Consider the following 22,344-nt stretch of genomic DNA (forward strand, 5'->3'; position numbering starts at 1 on the left):
TTAAACTAGTAACACCTCAGGTGATACTTCAGTCAATGTCACAGTTAAACTAGTAACACCTCAGGTGATATTCCAGTCAAAGTCACAGTTAAACTAGTAACACCTCAGGTGATATTCCAGTCAAAGTCACAGTTAAACTAGTAGAACTTCAGGTGATACTTCAGTCAAAGTCACAGTTAAACTAGTAACACCTCAGGTGATATTCCAGTCAAAGTCACAGTTAAACTAGTAACACCTCAGGTGATACTCTCAGTCAAAGTCACAGTTAAAAGTAAACCTAGTAACAACAGTAACTAGTCAGGTGATACTCCAGTCAAAGTCACAGTTAAACTAGTAACACCTCAGGTGATATTCCAGTCAAAGTCACTGTTAAACTAGTAACACCTCAGGTGATATTCCAGTCAAAGTCACAGTTAAACTAGTAACACCTCAGGTGATACTCCAGTCAAAGTCACAGTTAAACTAGTAACACCTCAGGTGATACTCCAGTCAAAGTCCACAGTTAAACTAGTAACACCTCAGGTGATATTCCAGTCAAAGTCACAGTTAAACTAGTAACACCTCAGGTGATACTCCAGTCAAAGTCACAGTTAAACTAGTAACACCTCAGGTGATACTCCAGTCAAAGTCACAGTTAAACTAGTAACACCTCAGGTGATACTCCAGTCAAAGTCACAGTGTTAAACTAGTAACACCTCAGGTGATACTCCAGTCAAAGTCACAGTTAAACTAGTAACACCTCAGGTGAATACTCCAGTCAAAGTCCACAGTTTAAACTAGTAGAACCTCAGGTGATACTCCAGTCAAAAGTCACAGTAAAACTAGTAACACCTCAGGTGATACTCCAATCAAAGTCACTTTTAAACTAGTAACACATGAGGTGATATTCCAGTCAAAGTCACAGTTAAACTAGTAGCACCTGAGGTGATGTTCCAGCCAAAGTCACTGTTAAACTAGTAACACCTCAGGTGATATTCCAGTCAAAGTCACTGTTAAACTAGTAACACCTCAGGTGATATTCCAGTCCAAAGTCACAGTTAAACTAGTAACACCTCAGGTGATACTCCAGTCAAAGTCACAGTTTAAACTAGTAACACCTCAGGTGATATTCCAGTCAAAGTCACAGTTAAACTAGTAGAACCTCAGGTGATACTCCAGTCAAAGTCACAGTAAAACTAGTAACACCTCAGGTGATACTCCAATCAAAGTCACTTTTAAACTAGTAACACATGAGGTGATATTCCAGTCAAAGTCACAGTTAAACTAGTAGCACCTGAGGTGATGTTCCAGCCAAAGTCACTGTTAAACTAGTAACACCTCAGGTGATACTTCAGTCAAAGTCACAGTTAAAAACTAGTAACACCTCAGGTGATACTCCAGTCAAAGTCACAGTTAAACTAGTAACACCTCAGGTGATATTCCAGTCAAAGTCACAGTTAAACTAGTAACACCTCAGGTGATACTCCAGTCAAAGTCACAGTTAAACTAGTAACACCTCAGGTGATATTCCAGTCAAATGTCACAGTTAAACTAGTAACACCTCAGGTGATACTCCAGTCAAAGTCACAGTTAAACTAGTAACACCTCAGGTGATACTCCAGTCAAAGTCACAGTTAAACTAGTAACACCTCAGGTGATATTCCAGTCAAAGTCACAGTTAAACTAGTAACACCTCAGGTGATACTCCAGTCAAAGTCACAGTTAAACTAGTAACACCATCAGGTGATATTCCAGTCAAAGTCACAGTTAAACTAGTAACACCTCAGGTGATATTCCAGTCAAAGTCACAGTTAAACTAGTAGACACTTCAGGTGATACTTCAGTCAAAGTCACAGTTTTAAACTAGTAACACCTCAGGTGATATTCCAGTCAAAGTCACAGTTAAACTAGTAACACCTCAGGTGATACTCCAGTCAAAGTCACAGTTAAACTAGTAACACCTCAGGTGATACTCCAGTCAAAGTCACAGTTAAACTAGTAACACCTCAGGTGATATTCCAGTCAAAAGTCACAGTTAAAACTAGTAACACCTCAGGTGATACTTCAGTCAAAGTCACAGTTAAACTAGTAACACCTCAGGTGATATTCCAGTCAAAGTCACAGTTAAACTAGTAACACCTCAGGTGATACTCCAGTCAAAGTCACAGTTAAACTAGTAACACCTCAGATGATATTCCAGTCAAAGTCACAGTTAAACTAGTAGAACCTCAGGTGATACTTCAGTCAAAGTCACAGTTTAAACTAGTAACACCTCAGGTGATACTCCAGTCAAAGTCACAGTTAAACTAGTAACACCTCAGGTGATACTCCAGTCAAAGTCACAGTTAAACTAGTAACACCTCAGGTGATACTCCAGTCAAAGTCACAGTTAAACTAGTAACACCTCAGGTGATACTCCAGTCAAAGTCACAGTTAAACTAGTAACACCTCAGGTGATACTCCAGTCAAAGTCACAGTTAAACTAGTAGAACCTCAGGTGATACTCCAGTCAAAGTCACAGTAAAACTAGTAACACCTCAGGTGATACTCCAATCAAAGTCACAGTTAAACTAGTAAACACATGAGGTGATATTCCAGTCAAAGTCACAGTTAAACTAGTAGCACACTGAGGTGATGTTCCAGTCAAAGTCACTGTTAAACTAGTAACACCTCAGGTGATATTCCAGTCAAAGTCACTGTTAAACTAGTAACACCTCAGGTGATATTCCTGCCAAAGTCACTGTTAAACTTGTAACACCTCAGGTGATACTCCAGTCAAAGTCACAGTTAAACTAGTAACACCTGAGGTGATATTTCAGCCAAAGTCACTGTTAAACTAGTAACACCTCAGGTGATATTCCAGTCAAAATCACAGTTAAACTTGTAACACCTCAGGTGATATTCCTGTCAAAGTCACAGTAAAACTAGTAACACCTCAGTGATACTTCCAATCAAAGTCACTTTAAACTAGTAACACTAGGTGATATTCCAGTCAAAGTCACAGTTAAACTAGTAGAACCTCAGGTGATACTCCAGTCAAAGTCACAGTTAAACTAGTAACACCTCAGGTGATACTCCAGTCAAAGTCACAGTTAAACTAGTAACACCTCAGGTGATACTCCAGTCAAAGTCACAGTTAAACTAGTAACACCTCAGGTGATACTCCAGTCAAAGTCACAGTTAAACTAGTAACACCATAAGTCACAGTTAAACTAGTAACACCTCAGGTGATACTCCAGTCAAAGTCACAGTTAAACTAGTAACACCTCAGGTGATACTCCAGTCAAAGTCACAGTTAAACTAGTAACACCTCAGGTGATACTCCAGTCAAAGTCACAGTTAAACTAGTAACACCTCAGGTGATACTCCAGTCAAAGTCACAGTTAAACTAGTAACACCTCAGGTGATACTCCAGTCAAAGTCACAGTTAAACTAGTAACACCTCAGGTGATACTCCAGTCAAAGTCACAGTTAAACTAGTAACACCTCAGGTGATACTCCAGTCAAAGTCACAGTTAAACTAGTAACACCTCAGGTGATACTCCAGTCAAAGTCACAGTTAAACTAGTAACACCTCAGGTGATATTCCAGTCAAAGTCACAGTTAAACTAGTAACATACCTCAGGTGATACTTCAGTCAAAGTCACAGTTAAACTAGTAACACCTCAGGTGATACTCCAGTCAAAGTCACAGTTAAACTAGTAACACCTCAGATGATACTCCAGTCAAAGTCACAGTTAAACTAGTAACACCTCAGGTGATACTCCAGTCAAAGTCACAGTTAAACTAGTAACACCTCAGGTGATACACCAGTCAAAGTCACAGTTAAACTAGTAACACTCTCAGGTGTCAGTCAAAGTCACAGTTAAACTAGTAACACCTCAGGTGATACTTCAGTCAAAGTCACAGTTAAACTAGTAACACCTCAGGTGATACTCCAGTCAAAGTCACAGTTAAACTAGTAACACCTCAGGTGATACTCCAGTCAAAGTCACAGTTAAACTAGTAACACCTCAGGTGATACTCCAGTCAAAGTCACAGTTAAACTAGTAACACCTCAGGTGATATTCCAGTCAAAGTCACAGTTAACTAGTAACACCTCAGGTGATACTCCAGTCAAAGTCACAGTTAAACTGGGTAACACCTCAGGTGATACTCCAGTCAAAGTCACAGTTAAACTAGTAACACCTCAGATGATACTTCAGTCAAAGTCACAGTTAAACTAGTAGAACTTCAGGTGATACTCCAGTCAAAGTCACTGTTAAACTAGTAATACCTCAGATGATATTCCAGTCAAAGTCACTGTTAAACTAGTAATACCTCAGGTGATATTCCAGTCAAAGTCACAGTTAAACTAGTAACACTCAGGTGATACAGTCTACAGTTAAACTATAAACATCTCAGGTGATACTCCAGTCAAAGTCACAGTTAAACTAGTAACACCTCAGGTGATACTCCAGTCAAAGTCACAGTTAAACTAGTAACACCTCAGATGATACTTCAGTCAAAGTCACAGTTAAACTAGTAACACCTCAGATGATACTTCAGTCAAAGTCACAGTTAAACTAGTAACACCTCAGGTGATATTCAAGTCAAAGTCACAGTTAAACTAGTAGTACCTCAGGTGATACTCCAGTCAATGTCAAAGTTAAAGTAGTAATACCTGAGGTGATATTCCAGTCAAAGTCACAATTAAACTAGTAACACCTGAGGTGATGTTTCAGCCAAAGTCACTGTTAAACTAGTAACACCTCAGGTGATATTCCAGTCAAAGTCACAGTTAAACTAGTAACACCTCAGGTGATATTCCAGTCAAAGTCACTGTTAAACTAGTAATACCTCAGGTGATATTCCAGTCAAAGTCACTGTTAAACTAGTAACACCTCAGGTGATATTCCAGTCAAAGTCACTGTTAAACTAGTAATACCTCAGGTGATATTCCAGTCAAAGTCACTGTTAAACTAGTAACACCTCAGGTGATATTCCAGTCAAAGTTAAACTAGTAACACCTGAGGTGATATTCCAGTCAAAGTCACTGTTAAACTAGTAATACCTCAGGTGATATTCCAGTCAAAGTCACTGTTAAACTAGTAATACCTCAGATGATATTCCAGTCAAAGTCAAAGTTAAACTAGTAATACCTCAGGTGATATTCCAGTCAAAGTCACAGTTAAACTAGTAAAACTTCAGGTGATATTCCAGTCAATGTCAAAGTTAAAGTAGTAAAACTTCAGGTGATATTCCAGTCAATGTCAAAGTTAAAGTAGTAATACCTGAGGTGATGTTTCAGCCAAAGTCACTGTTAAACTAGTAACACCTCAGGTGATATTCCAGTCAAAGTCACTGTTAAACTAGTAACACCTCAGGTGATATTCCAGTCAAAGTCACTGTTAAACTAGTAACACCTCAGGTGATATTCCAGTCAAAGTCACTGTTAAACTAGTAACACCTCAGGTGATATTCCATCCAAAGTCACATTTAAACTAGTAACACCTCAGGTGATATTCCAGTCAAAGTCACAGTTAAACTAGTAACACCTCAGGTGATATTCCAGTCAAAGTCACAGTTAAACTAGTAACACCTCAGGTGATATTCCAGTCAAAGTCACAGTTAAACTAGTAACACCTCAGGTGATATTCCAGTCAAAGTCACAGTTAAACTTGTAACACCTCAGGTGATATTCCAGCCAAAGTCACAGTTAAACTAGTAACACCTCAGGTGATATTTCAGCCAAAGTCACTGTTAAACTAGTAACACCTCAGGTGATATTTCAGTCAAAGTCACCGTTTAAGAAATAACACTTCAGGTGTAATATCCCCTTACTTTATTCCCTCATATGAAAGAGTCTTATATTCCACATCCTGCATCATATTTTAACAGGATCAATTTTGACTATCCTTTTAACAGCTGCTTAAAATAAACTTTGCTTTGTATAATATATATATATATATATATATATACATGACAAACAAATTAATGAAGTTAGATATCTTGTCCATCTTAACATTTTTGTGTACATTTATTTGGTCCTTTTTCAGCCCGTTGGAATGATGGAGACTGGGATCCCCTATTCCAGTATTGAAGATGTACATATAATTTCTCGATGGGATGCTGGTCAAAAATTCTGTATACGCATCACAATACAAGATGGATCACTCTTAATACAGGTATGTAATTATCTAGTCATCAAGTGATAAACAGCTCACGGATGTTCTTATAAAACGACAATCTCATAGCTTACTTACTGACAACCTCACAGCTCAGTTATATTCTTATAAAACTGACATCTCACAGCAGGCTCACTGAAGTTCTTATAAGACTGACAATCTCACAGATTACTCATGTTCTTATATGACTAACAACAGCTTGCTGATCTTCTTATAAGACAGACAATCCTATAGCTCACTGAAATTCTTATAAAACTGACAATCTCACAGATCACTGATGTCCTTATAAGACTTAAAACAGCTAACTGATCTTATAAGACTGACAACCTCACAGCTCTTTGATGTTCTTATGTGACTGACAATCTAACAGCTCAGTAATGTTCTTATAAATCTGACAATCTCACAGCTCACTGAAGTTCTTATAAGGCAGACAATCTCACAGCTCACGGATGTTCTTATAAGGCAGACAATCTCACAGCTCACTGATGTTCTCATAAGACAGACAATCTAACAGCTGACTGATGTTCTTATAAGCAATTCAATTCTCACAGCTTTCTAATGATCTAATAAACAAAACAATCTCACAGCTAACTGAAGTTCTTATAAGACTGACAACCTCACAGCTCTTTGATGTTCTTACTTTACTGAAAATCTCACAGCTCAGTAATGTTCTTATAAAACTGACATTTCACAGCAGGCTCACTTAAGATTATATAATTATAAGACCGACAATCTTACAGCTCACTGAAATTCTTATAAAACTGACAATCTCACAGATCACTGATGTTCTTATAAGACTTAGAACAGCTAACTGATGTTCTTAAAAGACTTTTTTAAAAGACTGATAATCTGACTGACAATCTCACAGCTCACTGATGTTCTAACACAGACAATCTCACACCTCATTGATCTTATAAGACTGACAATCTCACAGCTCACTGAAGTTCTTATAAGACTGACAATCTTACAGCTCACTGATGTTCTTATAAATCTGACAATCTCACAGCTCACTGAAGTTCTTATAAGACTAAAAATCTCACAGCTCACTCAAGTTCTTAAAAGACTGACAATCTAAAAGTTCACTGAAGTTCTTATAAATCTGACAATCACACAGCTCACTGAAGTTCTTATAAGACTGACAATCTCACAGCTTACTAATGTTCTTATAAGACTGACAATCTCACAGCTCACTAAAGTTCTTATAAGACTGACAACCTTACAGCTCTTTGATGTTCTTAAATGACTGAAAATCTCACAGCTCAGTAATGTTCTTATAAAACTGACATTTCACAGCAGGCTCGCTTAAGTTCTTATATATATGATTATAAGACCGACAATCGTACAGCTCACTGAAATTCTTATAAAACTGACAATCTCACAGATCACTGATGTTCTTATAAGACTTAGAACAGCTAACTGATGTTCTTAAAAGACTTTTTAGGTCACCTGAGACGAAGTCTCAAGTGACCTATTCTAATCGCCTTTTGTCCGTCGTCGTCCGTCGTCCGTCGTCTGTCGTGCGTCGTGCGTCGTCCGTCGTATGTCCGTAAACAATTTACATTTTCGACTTCTTCTCCAAAACTGCTGAAGCAATTTCAATGAAATTTTGCATAAACCTTCTAAGGCATAAGGCCAATCAAAATTGTGAATTATATGGTCCCCACCCCCCAGGGGGCTGTGGGAGGGGCCAAAAGGGGTAAAATTGAGTAAAATTTCAAAAATCTTCTTCTCTACTCACAGATGTGGTAGAATCAAATACTCTTCATAGATAGAAAGATCTTAAGGTCCTTTACAAAAATTGTGAATTATATGACCCTGGGGTCTCTAGTTTCCCCCTGGGGAGGGGGTTAAGTTTACTATAGTTTATATTGGGAAAACACATTTTTGCGCATTATTTGGTCATTTGTAATAGGAAATGAGTCAAATGTTGTCAGAATTATCAGTATGAGATGGCCATTTAATCCTATTAACAAATTTTCTATGACTGACCCCCAGGGGCCTTAGGGGCGGGGTCAAAAGGGGTCAAATAGGCTAAAACTTCAAAAATCTTCTTCTGAAGTTCTGGAAATGGTAGAATCAAATACTTTTAATAAATAGAAAGGTCTTAAGGTCCTTTACAAAAATTGTGAATTATATGACCCTGGGGTCTCACGTTTCCCCCTGGGGAGGGGGTCAAGTTTACTATAGTTTATATAGGGAAAAAACATTTATGAGCATGTTTTGCTCAATTTTCATTGGAAATGAGTCAAACTTGGTTAGAATTATTAGCCTGACATAGCATTTTAATATCATATCCATATTGGTCCAGGCCGACCCCCTGGGGCAGTGGGGCGGGGCCAAAAAAGGTCAAATAGGCTAAAATTTCGAAAATATTCTTTTAAAATTCTGGCAATGGTATAAACAAATACACTTTATAGATGAAAAGGTCTTAAAGTTTGTTTATAAAAATTGTCAATTATATGACCCTGGGGTCTCCTGTTTCCCCTTGGGGAGGGGGTCAAGTTTACTATAGTTTATATAGGAAAAACACATTTATGAGCATGTTTTGCTCAATTTTCATTGGAAACGAGTCAAACTTGGTTAGAATTATTAGCCTGAGATAGCATTTAAATATCATATCCACATTGGTCCTGGCCGACCCCCTGGGGGCAGAGGGGCGGGGCAAAAAAAGGGTCAAATAGGCTAAAACTTCAAAAATCTTCTAAAATTCTGGATATAGTAGAATAAAATAATTATAGATGGAAAGGTCTTAAGATGTTTTATAAAAATTGTGAATTATATGACCTTGGGGTCTCACGTTACCCCCTGGGGAGGGGTCAAGTTTACTTTAGTTTATATAGGAAAAACATATTTGTGAACATTATTTGCCCAATTTTCGTAGGAAATGAGTCATACTTGATTAGAATTATTAGCCGAAGATATAGCATTTTAACATCCATATCCGTCCTCAATGACCCCCTGGGGGACCAGAGGGGCAGGACCAAACAGGGTCAAAATGATTAAAATTTCAAAAAATACCTCTAAATTCACAGGTTTGATGGAAGCAAATACTCTTCATAGTCTAAAAAGTCAAATTTATAAATCACTGACCAACTTCAAGGCCCAGCATATAGTGTTTATATGCCTTTAATTTGTTTCATTATTTGTTTAATTATATATTCTAACTCAGGTGACCGTTAAGGCCCATGGGCCTCTTGTTTAAAAGACTGATAATCTGACTGACAATCTCACAGCTCACTGATGTTCTAACACAGACAATTTCACACCTCATTGATCTTATAAGACTGAAAATCTCACAGCTCACTGAAGTTCTTATAAGACTGACAATCTTACAGCTCACTGATGTTCTTATAAATCTGACAATCTCACAGCTCACTGAAGTTCTTATAAGACTAAAAATCTCAGCTCACTCAAGTTCTTAAAAGACTGACAATCTCAAAGTTCACTGAAGTTCTTATAAGACTGACAATCTCAAAGTTCACTGAAGTTCTTATAAATCTGACAATCTCACAGCTCACTGAAGTTCTTATAAGACTGACAATCTCAGAGTTCACTGATGTTCTTATAAATCTGACAATCTCAAAGTTCACTGAAGTTCTTATAAGACTGACAATCTTACAGCTCTTTGATGTTCTTATAAATCTGACAATCTCAAAGTTCACTGAAGTTCTTATAAGACTGGCAATCTCAGAGTTCACTGATGAACTTTTAAAACTGACAATCTCACCAACATTAACAACAATAATCTTATTAAAGCACTCCACACTTGTGTCTTGTTTTACTAATAAAACAGTATTACAGAAGGCTGAACAGCATGCAGATTTGTGTGCAATCAATAGTTGTCAATGTCACAATCAATTAACCTCAATGGATATTTAAGTAACTTGTTAAAACATACTTTGAGTATGCATTAGTAAACTAAATAAAATCAATTTGAAAGAGCCATTATTGTGTTCAATCTGCATTCTAAAATCCAAGATATGATTTGAGGTAAAAATAGTTTAAAGAGACATGAACCTATATAAACCATGTACATATTTATGACATGCCAGATGCCATACCAAATAAAATATATCAGTTATTGTGCAAATATGTAAAATAAAGTAACATTATAATGGAAATTCCCTCTTTCTTTATTTTGAACCGGCCCGGTCAAGATTTGTTGACTGAGTGCGATAAAAATAGTAGAATTGAAGTATCGTGACCTCCCACAATGCACTACACAAATTAAATGAATGTTAAAAAATGGTGGGTTGAAAACATGGGTGAAGCAAGCACAAACAAGTTCTGATGGAAAAGGGAGTACAACAAGGGTCAGGTACGTGCCTGATTGGGAAAGTAGGTAAATATAAATAGATCGCTGCAATGCAAGAGACAGGAACAACTTTCAACTATACACTAGCGTGATTACACATGTGCAATTAAGTCAAGAATCTCCCTTCGCAGTACTCCGTCGAATGACAACTCTCGTTTCAACTTTGTTGTTCAATAAAGCCTCGCTTTCTACCAGCTTTCATTTTGTGTTCCAAAAAACTTAATATGACAGTCTATTTTCAACATGTTTCGGGCAGGTATTCACCACGTTTTCCTGCCATTTTAGATAATCAATCATTGTAAAAAAATCTGTGATAAACATCTGAAAATCATATCAAAGCATACAGAACAACTGAATTTGGGTTCATGTCCCTTTAATGTTTGCAGTTGGTCGTCAGATTAAGCTGTATGTTTTATGAGATTACAACAGCAAAAAAATAGTGGTAAGATTTAGTGGTAAGGTTAAGTTGTAAGATTAAGTGGTAAGGTTTAGTTGTAAGATTTAGTGGTCAGGTTAAGTTGTAAGATTTAGTGGTAAGGTTAAGTCGTAAGATTTAGTGGTAAGGTTAAGTCGTAAGATTTAGTGGTAAGGTTAAGTTGTAAGATTTAGTGGTAAGGTTAAGTTGTAAGATTTAGTGGTAAGATTTAGTGGTATGTTAAGTTGTAAGATTTAATGGTAGGGTTAGTTGAAAGATTTAGTGGTATGGTTTAGTTGTAAGATTTTAGTGATAGGGTTTAGTGGTAAGGTTTAGTTGTAAGGTTAAGTTGTAAGATTTAGTGGTAAGGTTTAGTGGTTAGATTTAGTGGTAAGGTTAAGTTGTAAGATTTAATTGTATTGTTTAGTTGTAAGATTTAGTGGTAAGTTTTAGTGGTAAGGTTTAGTTGTAAGATCTAGTGGTGTGTTTAGTTGTAAGACTTAGTGGTAAGATGTAGTGGTAAGATTTAGTAGTAAGCTTTAGTGTTAGGATTTAGTGGTAAGGTTTAGTGTTAAGATTGTGTGGTAGGGTTTAGTTGTAAGTTTTTGGGGTAGGGTTTAGTTGTAAGATTTAAGTGATAGGGTTTAGTGGTAAGATTTAGTTTTAGTGTTTAGTTGTAAGTTTTAGTTGTAAGACTTAGCGGTAAGATTTAGTTGTATGGTTTACTGTTTTAAGATTTAGTGGTATGTTTAGTTGTAAGTTTTAGTGGTAGGGTTTACTTGAAAGATTTAGTTTTAGTGTTTAGTGGTAAGTTTTAGTTGTAAGACTTAGCGGTAAGATTTAGTTGTATGGTTTACTGTTTTAAGATTTAGTGGTATGTTTAGTTGTAAGTTTAGTGGTAGGGTTATGTTGAAAGATTTAGTAGTAAGCTTTAGTGTTAAGATTTAGTGGTAAGGTTTAGTTGTGAGATTTTGTGGTAGGGTTTAGTTGTAAGATTTCGGTGATAGGGTTTAGTGGTAAGATTTAGTTGTAAGACTTAGTGGTAAGATTTAGTTGTAGGGTTTAGTGGTAAGTTTTAGTTGTAAGACTTAGTGGTAAGATTTAGTTGTAGGGTTTAGGTAAAATTTGTTTTATTACAATAGATACATATACTGTATAGTACTTTGAATTTGCTTTTGAAGTCAATTTTTCGTGGTTTATACATGGGGGTTACATTTTGCCGTCCTACAATTCCTTCAACTTTTGTTCTAGGTACATCAATGAATATTTCCTGGTAAATTTCCTGGTGTAAAGAGTTTGCAGAGTTCAGTGGAAACATGAATACAGCAAAAATAAACAACCCAGGACATTTAACCACTATACATGGACAGTATATAACCATGAACAAGAAATCAGTTGGAGATAGGAAAAATGGTAGTAAGGTTTAGTAGAAGAGATTGGTTGTAAGATTTGGTAGAAAGGATTGGTTGTAAGGTTTGGTAGAAAGGATTGGTTGTAAGGTTTGGTAGAAAGGATTGGTTGTAAGGTTTGGTAGAAGGGATTGGTTGTAAGGTTTGGTAGAAGGGATTGGTTGTAAGGTTTGGTAGAAGGGATTGGTTGTAAGGTTTGGTAGAAGGGATTGGTTGTAAGGTTTGGTAGAAGGGATTGGTTGTAAGGTTTGGTAGAAGGGATTGGTTGTAAGGTTTGGTAGAAGGAATTGGTTGTAAGGTTTGGTAGAAGGGATTGGTTGTAAGGTTTGGTAGAAGGGATTGGTTGTAAGGTTTGGTAGAAGGGATTTGGTTGTAAGGTTTGGTAGAAGGGATTGGTTGTAAGGTTTGGTAGAAGGATTGGTTGTAAGGTTTGGTAGAAGGGATTGGTTGGTTTGTAGAAGGATTGGTTGGTAGAAGGGATTGGTTGTAAGGTTTGGTAGAAGGGATTGGTTGTAAGGTTTGGTAGAAGGGAATTGGTTGTAAGGTTTGGTAGAAGGGATTGGTTGTAAGGTTTGGTAGAAGGATTGGTTGTAAGTTGTAGAAGGATTGGTTGTAAGGTATTGTTGTAAGTTGAGAAGGATTGGTTGTAAGGTTGGTAGAAGGGATTGGTTGTAAGGTTTGGTAGAAGGGATTGGTTGTAAGGTTTGGTAGAAGGATTGGTTGTAAGGTTTGGTAGAAGGGGAAGGTTTGGTTGTAAGGTTTGGTAGAAGGGATTGGTTGTAAGGTTTGTAGAAGGATTGGTTGTAAGGTTTGGTGAGAAAGGATTGGTTGTAAGGTTTGTAGTAGAAGGATTGGTTGTAAGGTTTTGTAGAAGGGATTGGTTGTAAGGTTTGTAGAAAGGATTGGTTGTAAGGTTTGGTAGAAGGGATTGGTTGTAAGGTTTGGTAGAAGGATTGGTTGTAAGGTTTGGTAGAAGGGATTGGTTGTAAGGTTTGGTAGAAGGGATTGGTTGTAAGGTTTGGTAGAAGGGATTGGTTGTAAGGTTTGGTAGAAGGGATTGGTTGTAAGGTTTGGTAGAAGGGATTGGTTGTAAGGTTTGGTAGAAGGGATTGGTTGTAAGGTTTGGTAGAAGGGATTGGTTGTAAGGTTTGGTAGAAGGATTGGTTGTAAGGTAGAAGGATTGGTAAGTAGAAGGATTGGTTGTAAGGTTTGGTAGAAGGGATTGGTTGTAAGGTTTGGTAGAAGGGATTGGTTGTAAGGTTTGGTAGAAGGGATTGGTTGTAAGGTTTGGTAGAAGGGATTGGTTGTAAGGTTTGGTAGAAGGGATTGGTTGTAAGGTTTGGTAGAAAGGATTGGTTGTAAGGTTTGGTAGAAGGGATTGGTTGTAAGGTTTGGTAGAAGGGATTGGTTGTAAGGTTTGGTAGAAGGGATTGGTTGTAAGGTTTGGTAGAAGGGATTGGTTGTAAGGTTTGGTAGAAGGGATTGGTTGTAAGGTTTGGTAGAAAGGATTGGTTGTAAGGTTTGGTAGAAGGGATTGGTTGTAAGGTTTGGTAGAAGAAGGATTGGTTGTAAGGTTTGGTAGAAGGATTGGTTGTTGTAAGGTTTGGTAGAAGGGATTGGTTGTAAGGTTTGGTAGAAGGGATTGGTTGTAAGGTTTGGTAAGAAGGATTGGTTGTAAGTTTGGTAGAAGGGATTGGTTGTAAGGTTTGGTAGAAGGGATTGGTTGTAAGGTTTGGTAGAAGGGATTGGTTGTAAGGTTTGGTAGAAGGGATTGGTTGTAAGGTTTGGTAGAAGGGATTGGTTGTAAGGTTTGGTAGAAGGGATTGGTTGTAAGGTTTGGTAGAAGGGATTGGTTGTAAGGTTTGGTAGAAGGGATTGGTTGTAAGGTTTGGTAGAAGGTTGTTGGTTGTAGAAGAGGTTTGGTAGAAAGGATTGGTTGTAAGGTTTGGTAGAAGGATTGGTTGTAAGGTTTTGGTAGAAGGGATTGGTTGTAAGGTTTGGTAGAAGGGATTGGTTGTAAGGTTTGGTAGAAGGGATTGGTTGTAAGGTTTGGTAGAAGGGATTGGTTGTAAGGTTTGGTAGAAGGGATTGGTTGTAAGGTTTGGTAGAAGGGATTGGTTGTAAGGTTTGGTAGAAGGGATTGGTTGTAAGGTTTGGTAGAAGGGATTGGTTGTAAGGTTTGGTAGAAGGGATTGGTTGTAAGGTTTGGTAGAAGGGATTGGTTGTAAGGTTTGGTAGAAGGGATTGGTTGTAAGGTTTGGTAGAAGGGATTGGTTGTAAGGTTTGGTAGAAGGGATTGGTTGTAAGGTTTGGTAGAAGGGATTGGTTGTAAGGTTTGGTAGAAGGGATTGGTTGTAAGGTTTGGTAGAAGGGATTGGTTGTAAGGTTTGGTAGAAGGATTGGTTGTAAGGTTTGGTAGAAGGATTGGTTGATTGGTTAGTAAGGTTTGGTAGAAGGGATTGGTTGTAAGGTTTGGTAGAAGGGATTGGTTGTAAGTTTGTAGAAGGGATTGGTTGTAAGGTTTGGTAGAAGGGATTGGTTGTAAGGTTTGGTAGAAGGGATTGGTTGTAAGGTTTGGTAGAAGGGATTGGTTGTAAGGTTTGTAGAAGGGATTGGTTGTAAGGTTTGTAGAAGGGATTGGTTGTAAGGTTTGGTAGAAGGGATTGGTTGTAAGGTTTGTAGAAGGGTTGGTTGTAAGGTTTGGTAGAAGGGATTGGTTGTAAGGTTTGGTAGAAGGGATTGGTTGTAAGGTTTGGTAGAAGGGATTGGTTGTAAGGTTTGGTAGAAGGGATTGGTTGTAAGGTTTGGTAGAAGGATGTTTGGTTTGTAAAGGGATTGGTTGTAAGGTTTTTAGAAGGGATTGGTTGTAAGGTTTGGTAGAAGGGATTGGTTGTAAGGTTTGGTAGAAGGGATTGGGTTGTAAGGTTTGGTAGAAGGGATTGGTTGTAAGGTTTGGTAGAAGGGATTGGTTGTAAGGTTTGGTAGAAGGGATTGGTTGTAAGGTTTGGTAGAAGGGATTGGTTGTAAGGTTTGGTAGAAGGGATTGGTTGTAAGGTTTGATAGAAGGGATTGGTTGTAAGGTTTGGTAGAAGGGATTGGTTGTAAGGTTTGGTAGAAGGGAATTGGTTGTAAGGTTTGATAGAAGGGAATTGGTTATAAGTTTGGTAGAAGGGATTGGTTGTAAGGTTTGGTAGAAGGAATTGGTTGTAAGGTTTGGTAGAAGGGATTGGTTGTAAGGTTTGGTAGAAGGGATTGGTTGTAAGGTTTGGTAGAAGGGATTGGTTGTAAGGTTTGGTAGAAGGGATTGGTTGTAAGGTTTGGTAGAAGGGATTGGTTGTAAGGTTTGTAGAAGGGATTGGTTTAAGGTTTGGTAGAAGGGATTGATTGTAAGGTTTGGTAGAAGGAATTGGTTGTAAGGTTTGGTAGAAGGGATTGGTTGTAAGGTTTTGTAGAAGGCATTGGTTGTAAAGTTTGGTAGAAGGGATTGGTTGTAAGGTTTGGTAGAAGGGATTGGTTGTAAGGTTTGTAGAAGGGATTGGTTGTAAGGTTTGTAGAAGGGATTGGTTGTAAGGTTTGGTAGAAGGGATTGGTTGTAAGGTTTGGTAGAAGGGATTGGTTGTAAGGTTTGGTAGAAGGGATTGGTTGTAAGGTTTGTTAGAAGGATTGTTGTTGTAAGGTTTGGTAGAAGGGATTGGTTGTAGTAGAAGGGTTGATAGTAAGGTTTGGAAGGATTGGATGTAAGGTTTGGTAGAAGGGATTGGATGTAAGGTTTTGTAGAAGGCATTGGTTGTAAAGTTTGGTAGAAGGGATTGGTTGTAAGGTTTGGTAGTAGAAAGAATTGGTTGTAAGGTTCGGTAGAAGGAATTGGTTATAAGGTTTGATAGAAGGAATTGATTGTAATTAAGATTCTGTGTTTGAGATTTATCAGTAAGGGTTAATGGTAAGGTTTGTAGTTAGATATTTGGTATGGATTAGATATACTTGTAAAAATATATGAGTTAAACAGGGCCATTTCCTGCCATGAATATTGCACATTCAATTGTCTTTTGATTCAGGGGAAGGGGAATTATATGGTTATATGTGGTAAGTTGTGGCCATAACAGAGGTATATTGTCACAGACATGGCAGATCTTGAGAGGTTTCCTTTACCAATACTTATCAGCACATGTAAAAGTTGACGGGTTTCCTGGCGTTTTTTTCCTTTTATCTCAATTAAGGAGCCTGATGAAAAAAGCTTTCGGTTTTGCCATTACATGGTCACATTCTTGACCTGATTCGGTGTAAGTGCCATGGGTCATGCTGTTTGCATTTTTGTACTCTACTTGTTAATAGATGTGATGTAACCATTTTACACATGTATTGTACTTATGATGTGATACAGTAATAGCATTGTCTATGTCTGTCCATCCATTTATCTGTTAATGCAACTTAATTGTAACTGCAGTTACATGTTAAATGACTTTCACTGTAATACAAACTTACCAAGTATACTGTATTGATCATGTAACAGATATCTATATAGACTACATTTAACCTATAATAACAGATATCTATATAGACCACACTTACCTTCTAATAACAGATATCTATATAGACTACACTTACCTTCTAAGAACAGATATCTATATAGACCACACTTACCTTCTAATTACAGATATCTATATAGACTACACTTACCTTCTAATAACAGATATCTATATAGACCAAACTTACCTTCTAATAACAGATATCTATATAGACCACACTTACCTTCTAATAACAGATATCTATATAGACTACACTTACCTTCTAAGAACAGATATCTATATAGACCACACTTACCTTCTTATAACAGATATCTATATAGACTACACTTACCTTCTAATAACAGATATCTATACAGACCAAACTTACTCTCTGATAACAGATATTTATATAGACCACACTTACCATCTAATAACAGATATCTATATATACTACACTTACCCTCTGATAACAGATATCTGTATAGAATACACTTACTATCTAATAACAGATATCTATATAGACCACACTTACCCTCTGATAACAGATATCAATAAAGACCACACTTACTCTCTGATAAGAGATATCTATATAGACCACACTTACCATCCGATAACAGATATATTTATAGACTACATTTACTCTCTTATAACAGATATCTATATAGACCACACTTACTCTCTAAAAACAGATATCTATATAGACCACACTTACTCTCTGGTAACAGATATCTATAAAGACCACACTTACCTTCTAATAACAGATACCTATATAGACTACACTTCTCTTCTTATAACAGATGTCTATATAGACCACACTTAGTCTCTGATAACAGATATCTATAAAGACTACATTTAACCTATAAAAACAGATCTATATAGACCACACTTACTCTCTGATAACAGATATCTATATAGACTACACTTTCCTTCTGATAACAAATGTCTATATAGACCACACTTACTCTCTAAAAACAGATATCTATATAGACCACACTTACTCTCTGATAACAGATATCTATATAGACCACACTAACCTTCTAATAACAGATATCTATATAGACCACACTTTCCTTCTTATAACAGATATCTATATAGACCACACTTACTCTCTGATAACAGATATCTATATAGACCACACTTACCTTCTAATAACAGATATCTATATAGACTACACGTACTCTCTGATAACAGATATCTATATAGACCACACTTACTCTTTGATAACAGATATCTATATAAACCACACTTACTCTCTAATAACAGATATCTATATAGACCACACTTTCCTTCTTATAACAGATATCTATATAGACCACACTTACTCTCTGATAACAGATATCTATATAGACCACACTTACCTTCTAATAACATATATCTATATAGACTACACGTACTCTCTGATAACAGATATCTATATAGACCACACTTACTCTCTGATAACAGATATCTATATATACCACACTTACTCTCTGATAACAGATATCTATATATACCACACTTACCCTCTAATAACCGATATCTATATAGACCACACTTACTCTCTGATAACAGATATCTATATAGACCACACTTACCTTCTAATAACAGATATCTATAAAGACTATACTTTCCTTCTTATAACATATGTCTATATAGTCCACACTTACTCTGTGATAACAGATATCTATATAGACCACACTTACCTTCTAATAATAGATATCTATGTAGACTATACTTTCCTTCTTATAACATATGTCTATATAGACCACAATTACTATCTGATAACAGAAATCTATAAAGACCACACTTATCTTCTAATAACATATGTCTATATAGACTACACTTTCCTTCTTATAACAGATATCTATATAGACTATGCTTATAACAGATATCTATACAGACCACACTTATTCTCTGATAACATATATCTATATATACTACATTTAACCTATAATAACAGATATCTATATAGACCACACTTACTCTCTGATAACAGAAATCTATATAGACCACACATACTATCTGATAACAGATATCTATATAGACTACACTTTCCTTCTTATAACAGATATCTATATAGACCACACTTACTCTCTGATAATAGAAATCTATAAAGACCACACTTACCTTCTAATAACATATGTCTATATTGACTACACTTTCCTTCCTATAACAGATGTCTATATAGACCATACTTATCCTCTGATAACAAATATCTATATAGACCACACTTACTCTCTGATAATAGATATCTATATATACCACACTTACTCTCTGATAACAGATATCTATATAGACCACACTTATTCTCTGATAACAGGTATCTATATAGACTACACTAACTCTCTGATAACAGATATCTATATAGACCACACTTACTCTCTGATAACAGATATCTATATAGACTACATTTAACCTATAATAACAGATATCTATATAGACCACACTTACCTTCTAATAACAGATATCTATATAGACTACATTTAACTTTTAATAACAGATATCTATACAGACCACACTTATTCTCTGATAACATATATCTATATATACTACATTTAACCTATAATAACAGATATCTATATAGACCACACTTACTCTCTGATAACAGAAATCTATATAGACCACACATACTATCTGATAACAGATATCTATATAGACTACACTTTCCTTCTTATAACAGATATCTATATAGACTACATTTAACCTATAATAACAGATATCTATATAGACTACACTTACCTTCTAATAACAGATATCTATATAGACCAAACTTACTCTCTGATAACAGATATTTATATAGACCACACTTACCATCTAATAACAGATATCTATATATACTACACTTACCCTCTGATAACAGATATCTGTATAGAATACACTTACTATCTAATAACAGATATCTATATAGACCACACTTACCCTCTGATAACAGATATCAATAAAGACCACACTTACTCTCTGATAAGAGATATCTATATAGACCACACTTACCATCCGATAACAGATATATTTATAGACTACATTTACTCTCTTATAACAGATATCTATATAGACCACACTTACTCTCTAAAAACAGATATCTATATAGACCACACTTACTCTCTGGTAACAGATATCTATATAGACCACACTTACTCTATAACAGATATTTATATAGACCACACTTACCCTCTAATAACAGATATCTATATATACCACACTTACTCTATGATAACCAATATTTATATATACCACACTAACCCTCTAATAACAGATATCTATTTAGACCACACTTACTCTCTGATAACAGATATATATATAGGCCACACGTACTATCTGATAACATATATCTATATAGACCACACTTACCCTCTAATAACAGATATCTATATATACCACACTTACTCTATGATAACAGATATCTATATACACCACACTTACCCTCTAATAACAGATATCTATAAAGACCACACTTACCTTCTTATAACAGATGTCTATATATATTACACTTTCCTTCTTATAACAGATATCTATATAGACTACATTTACTCTCTGATAACAGAAATCTATAAAGACCACACTTACCTTCTAATAACAGATACCTATATAGACTACACTTCTCTTCTTATAACAGATGTCTATATAGACCACACTTACTCTCTGATAACAGATATCTATAAAGACTACATTTAACCTATAAAAACAGATCTATATAGACCACACTTACTCTCTGATAACAGATATCTATATAGACTACACTTTCCTTCTGATAACAAATGTCTATATAGACCACACTTACTCTCTAAAAACAGATATCTATATAGACCACACTTACTCTCTGATAACAGATATCTATATAGACCACACTAACTCTCTAATAACAAATATCTATATAGACTACACTTTCCTTCTTATAACAGATATCTATATAGACCACACTTACTCTCTGATAACAGATATCTATATAGACCACACTTACCTTCTAATAACAGATATCTATATAGACTACACGTACTCTCTGATAACAGATATCTATATAGACCACACTTACTCTTTGATAACAGATATCTATATAAACCACACTTACTCTCTAATAACAGATATCTATATAGACCACACTTTCCTTCTTATAACATATATCTATATAGACCACACTTACTCTCTGATAACAGATATCTATATAGACCACACTTACCTTCTAGTTACAGATATCTATATAGACTACACGTACTCTCTGATAACAGATATCTATATAGACCACACTTACTCTCTGATAACAGATATCTATATATACCACACTTACTCTCTGATAACAGATATCTATATATACCACACTTACCCTCTAATAACCGATATCTATATAGACCACACTTACTCTCTGATAACAGATATCTATATAGACCACACTTACCTTCTAATAACAGATATCTATAAAGACTATACTTTCCTTCTTATAACATATGTCTATATAGTCCACACTTACTCTGTGATAACAGATATCTATATAGACCACACTTACCTTCTAATAATAGATATCTATGTAGACTATACTTTCCTTCTTATAAACATATGTCTATATAGACCACAATTACTATCTGATAACAGAAATCTATAAAGACCACACTTATCTTCTAATAACATATGTCTATATAGACTACACTTTCCTTCTTATAACAGATATCTATATAGACTATGCTTACCTTCTTATAACAGATATCTATACAGACCACACTTATTCTCTGATAACATATATCTATATATACTACATTTAACCTATAATAACAGATATCTATATAGACCACACTTACTCTCTGATAACAGAAATCTATATAGACCACACATACTATCTGATAACAGATATCTATATAGACTACACTTTCCTTCTTATAACAGATATCTATATAGACCACACTTACTCTCTGATAATAGAAATCTATAAAGACCACACTTACCTTCTAATAACATATGTCTATATTGACTACACTTTCCTTCCTATAACAGATGTCTATATAGACCATACTTATCCTCTGATAACAAATATCTATATAGACCACACTTACTCTCTGATAATAGATATCTATATATACCACACTTACTCTCTGATAACAGATATCTATATAGACCACACTTATTCTCTGATAACAGGTATCTATATAGACTACACTAACTCTCTGATAACAGATATCTATATAGACCACACTTACTCTCTGATAACAGATATCTATATAGACTACATTTAACCTATAATAACAGATATCTATATAGACCACACTTACCTTCTAATAACAGATATCTATAAAGACTACATTTAACTTTTAATAACAGATATCTATATAGACCACACTTACCTTCTAATTACAGATATATGTATTGACCACACTTACTCTCTGATAACAGATATCTATATAGACCACACTTACCTTCTAATAACAGATATCTATGTAGACCACACTTACTCTCTAATAACAGATATCTATGTAGACCACACTTACTCTCTGATAACAGATATCTATATAGACCACACTTACCTTCTCTATAACAGATATCTATATAGACTACACTTACTCTCTGATAACAGATATTTATATATAGACTA

At 35.7% G+C, this 22,344-nt stretch overlaps 1 protein-coding gene across 1 annotated transcript in view; it reads left to right on the forward strand.

Annotated features, from left to right (window-relative positions):
* The window catches only part of LOC138316057 (C-Maf-inducing protein-like), a 176,970-nt gene that overhangs the window by 52,231 nt on the left and 102,395 nt on the right, over nt 1–22,344 (forward strand). The window contains exon 2 of the mRNA XM_069257536.1: nt 6,018–6,146. Within this exon, the coding sequence (XP_069113637.1) occupies nt 6,018–6,146 (129 nt within the window). The remainder of the gene's footprint in view (nt 1–6,017; nt 6,147–22,344) is intronic.

Source organism: Argopecten irradians, chromosome 2 (genome assembly GCF_041381155.1).
Source record: "Argopecten irradians isolate NY chromosome 2, Ai_NY, whole genome shotgun sequence".
Taxonomy (NCBI): Eukaryota; Metazoa; Mollusca; class Bivalvia; order Pectinida; family Pectinidae; genus Argopecten; species Argopecten irradians.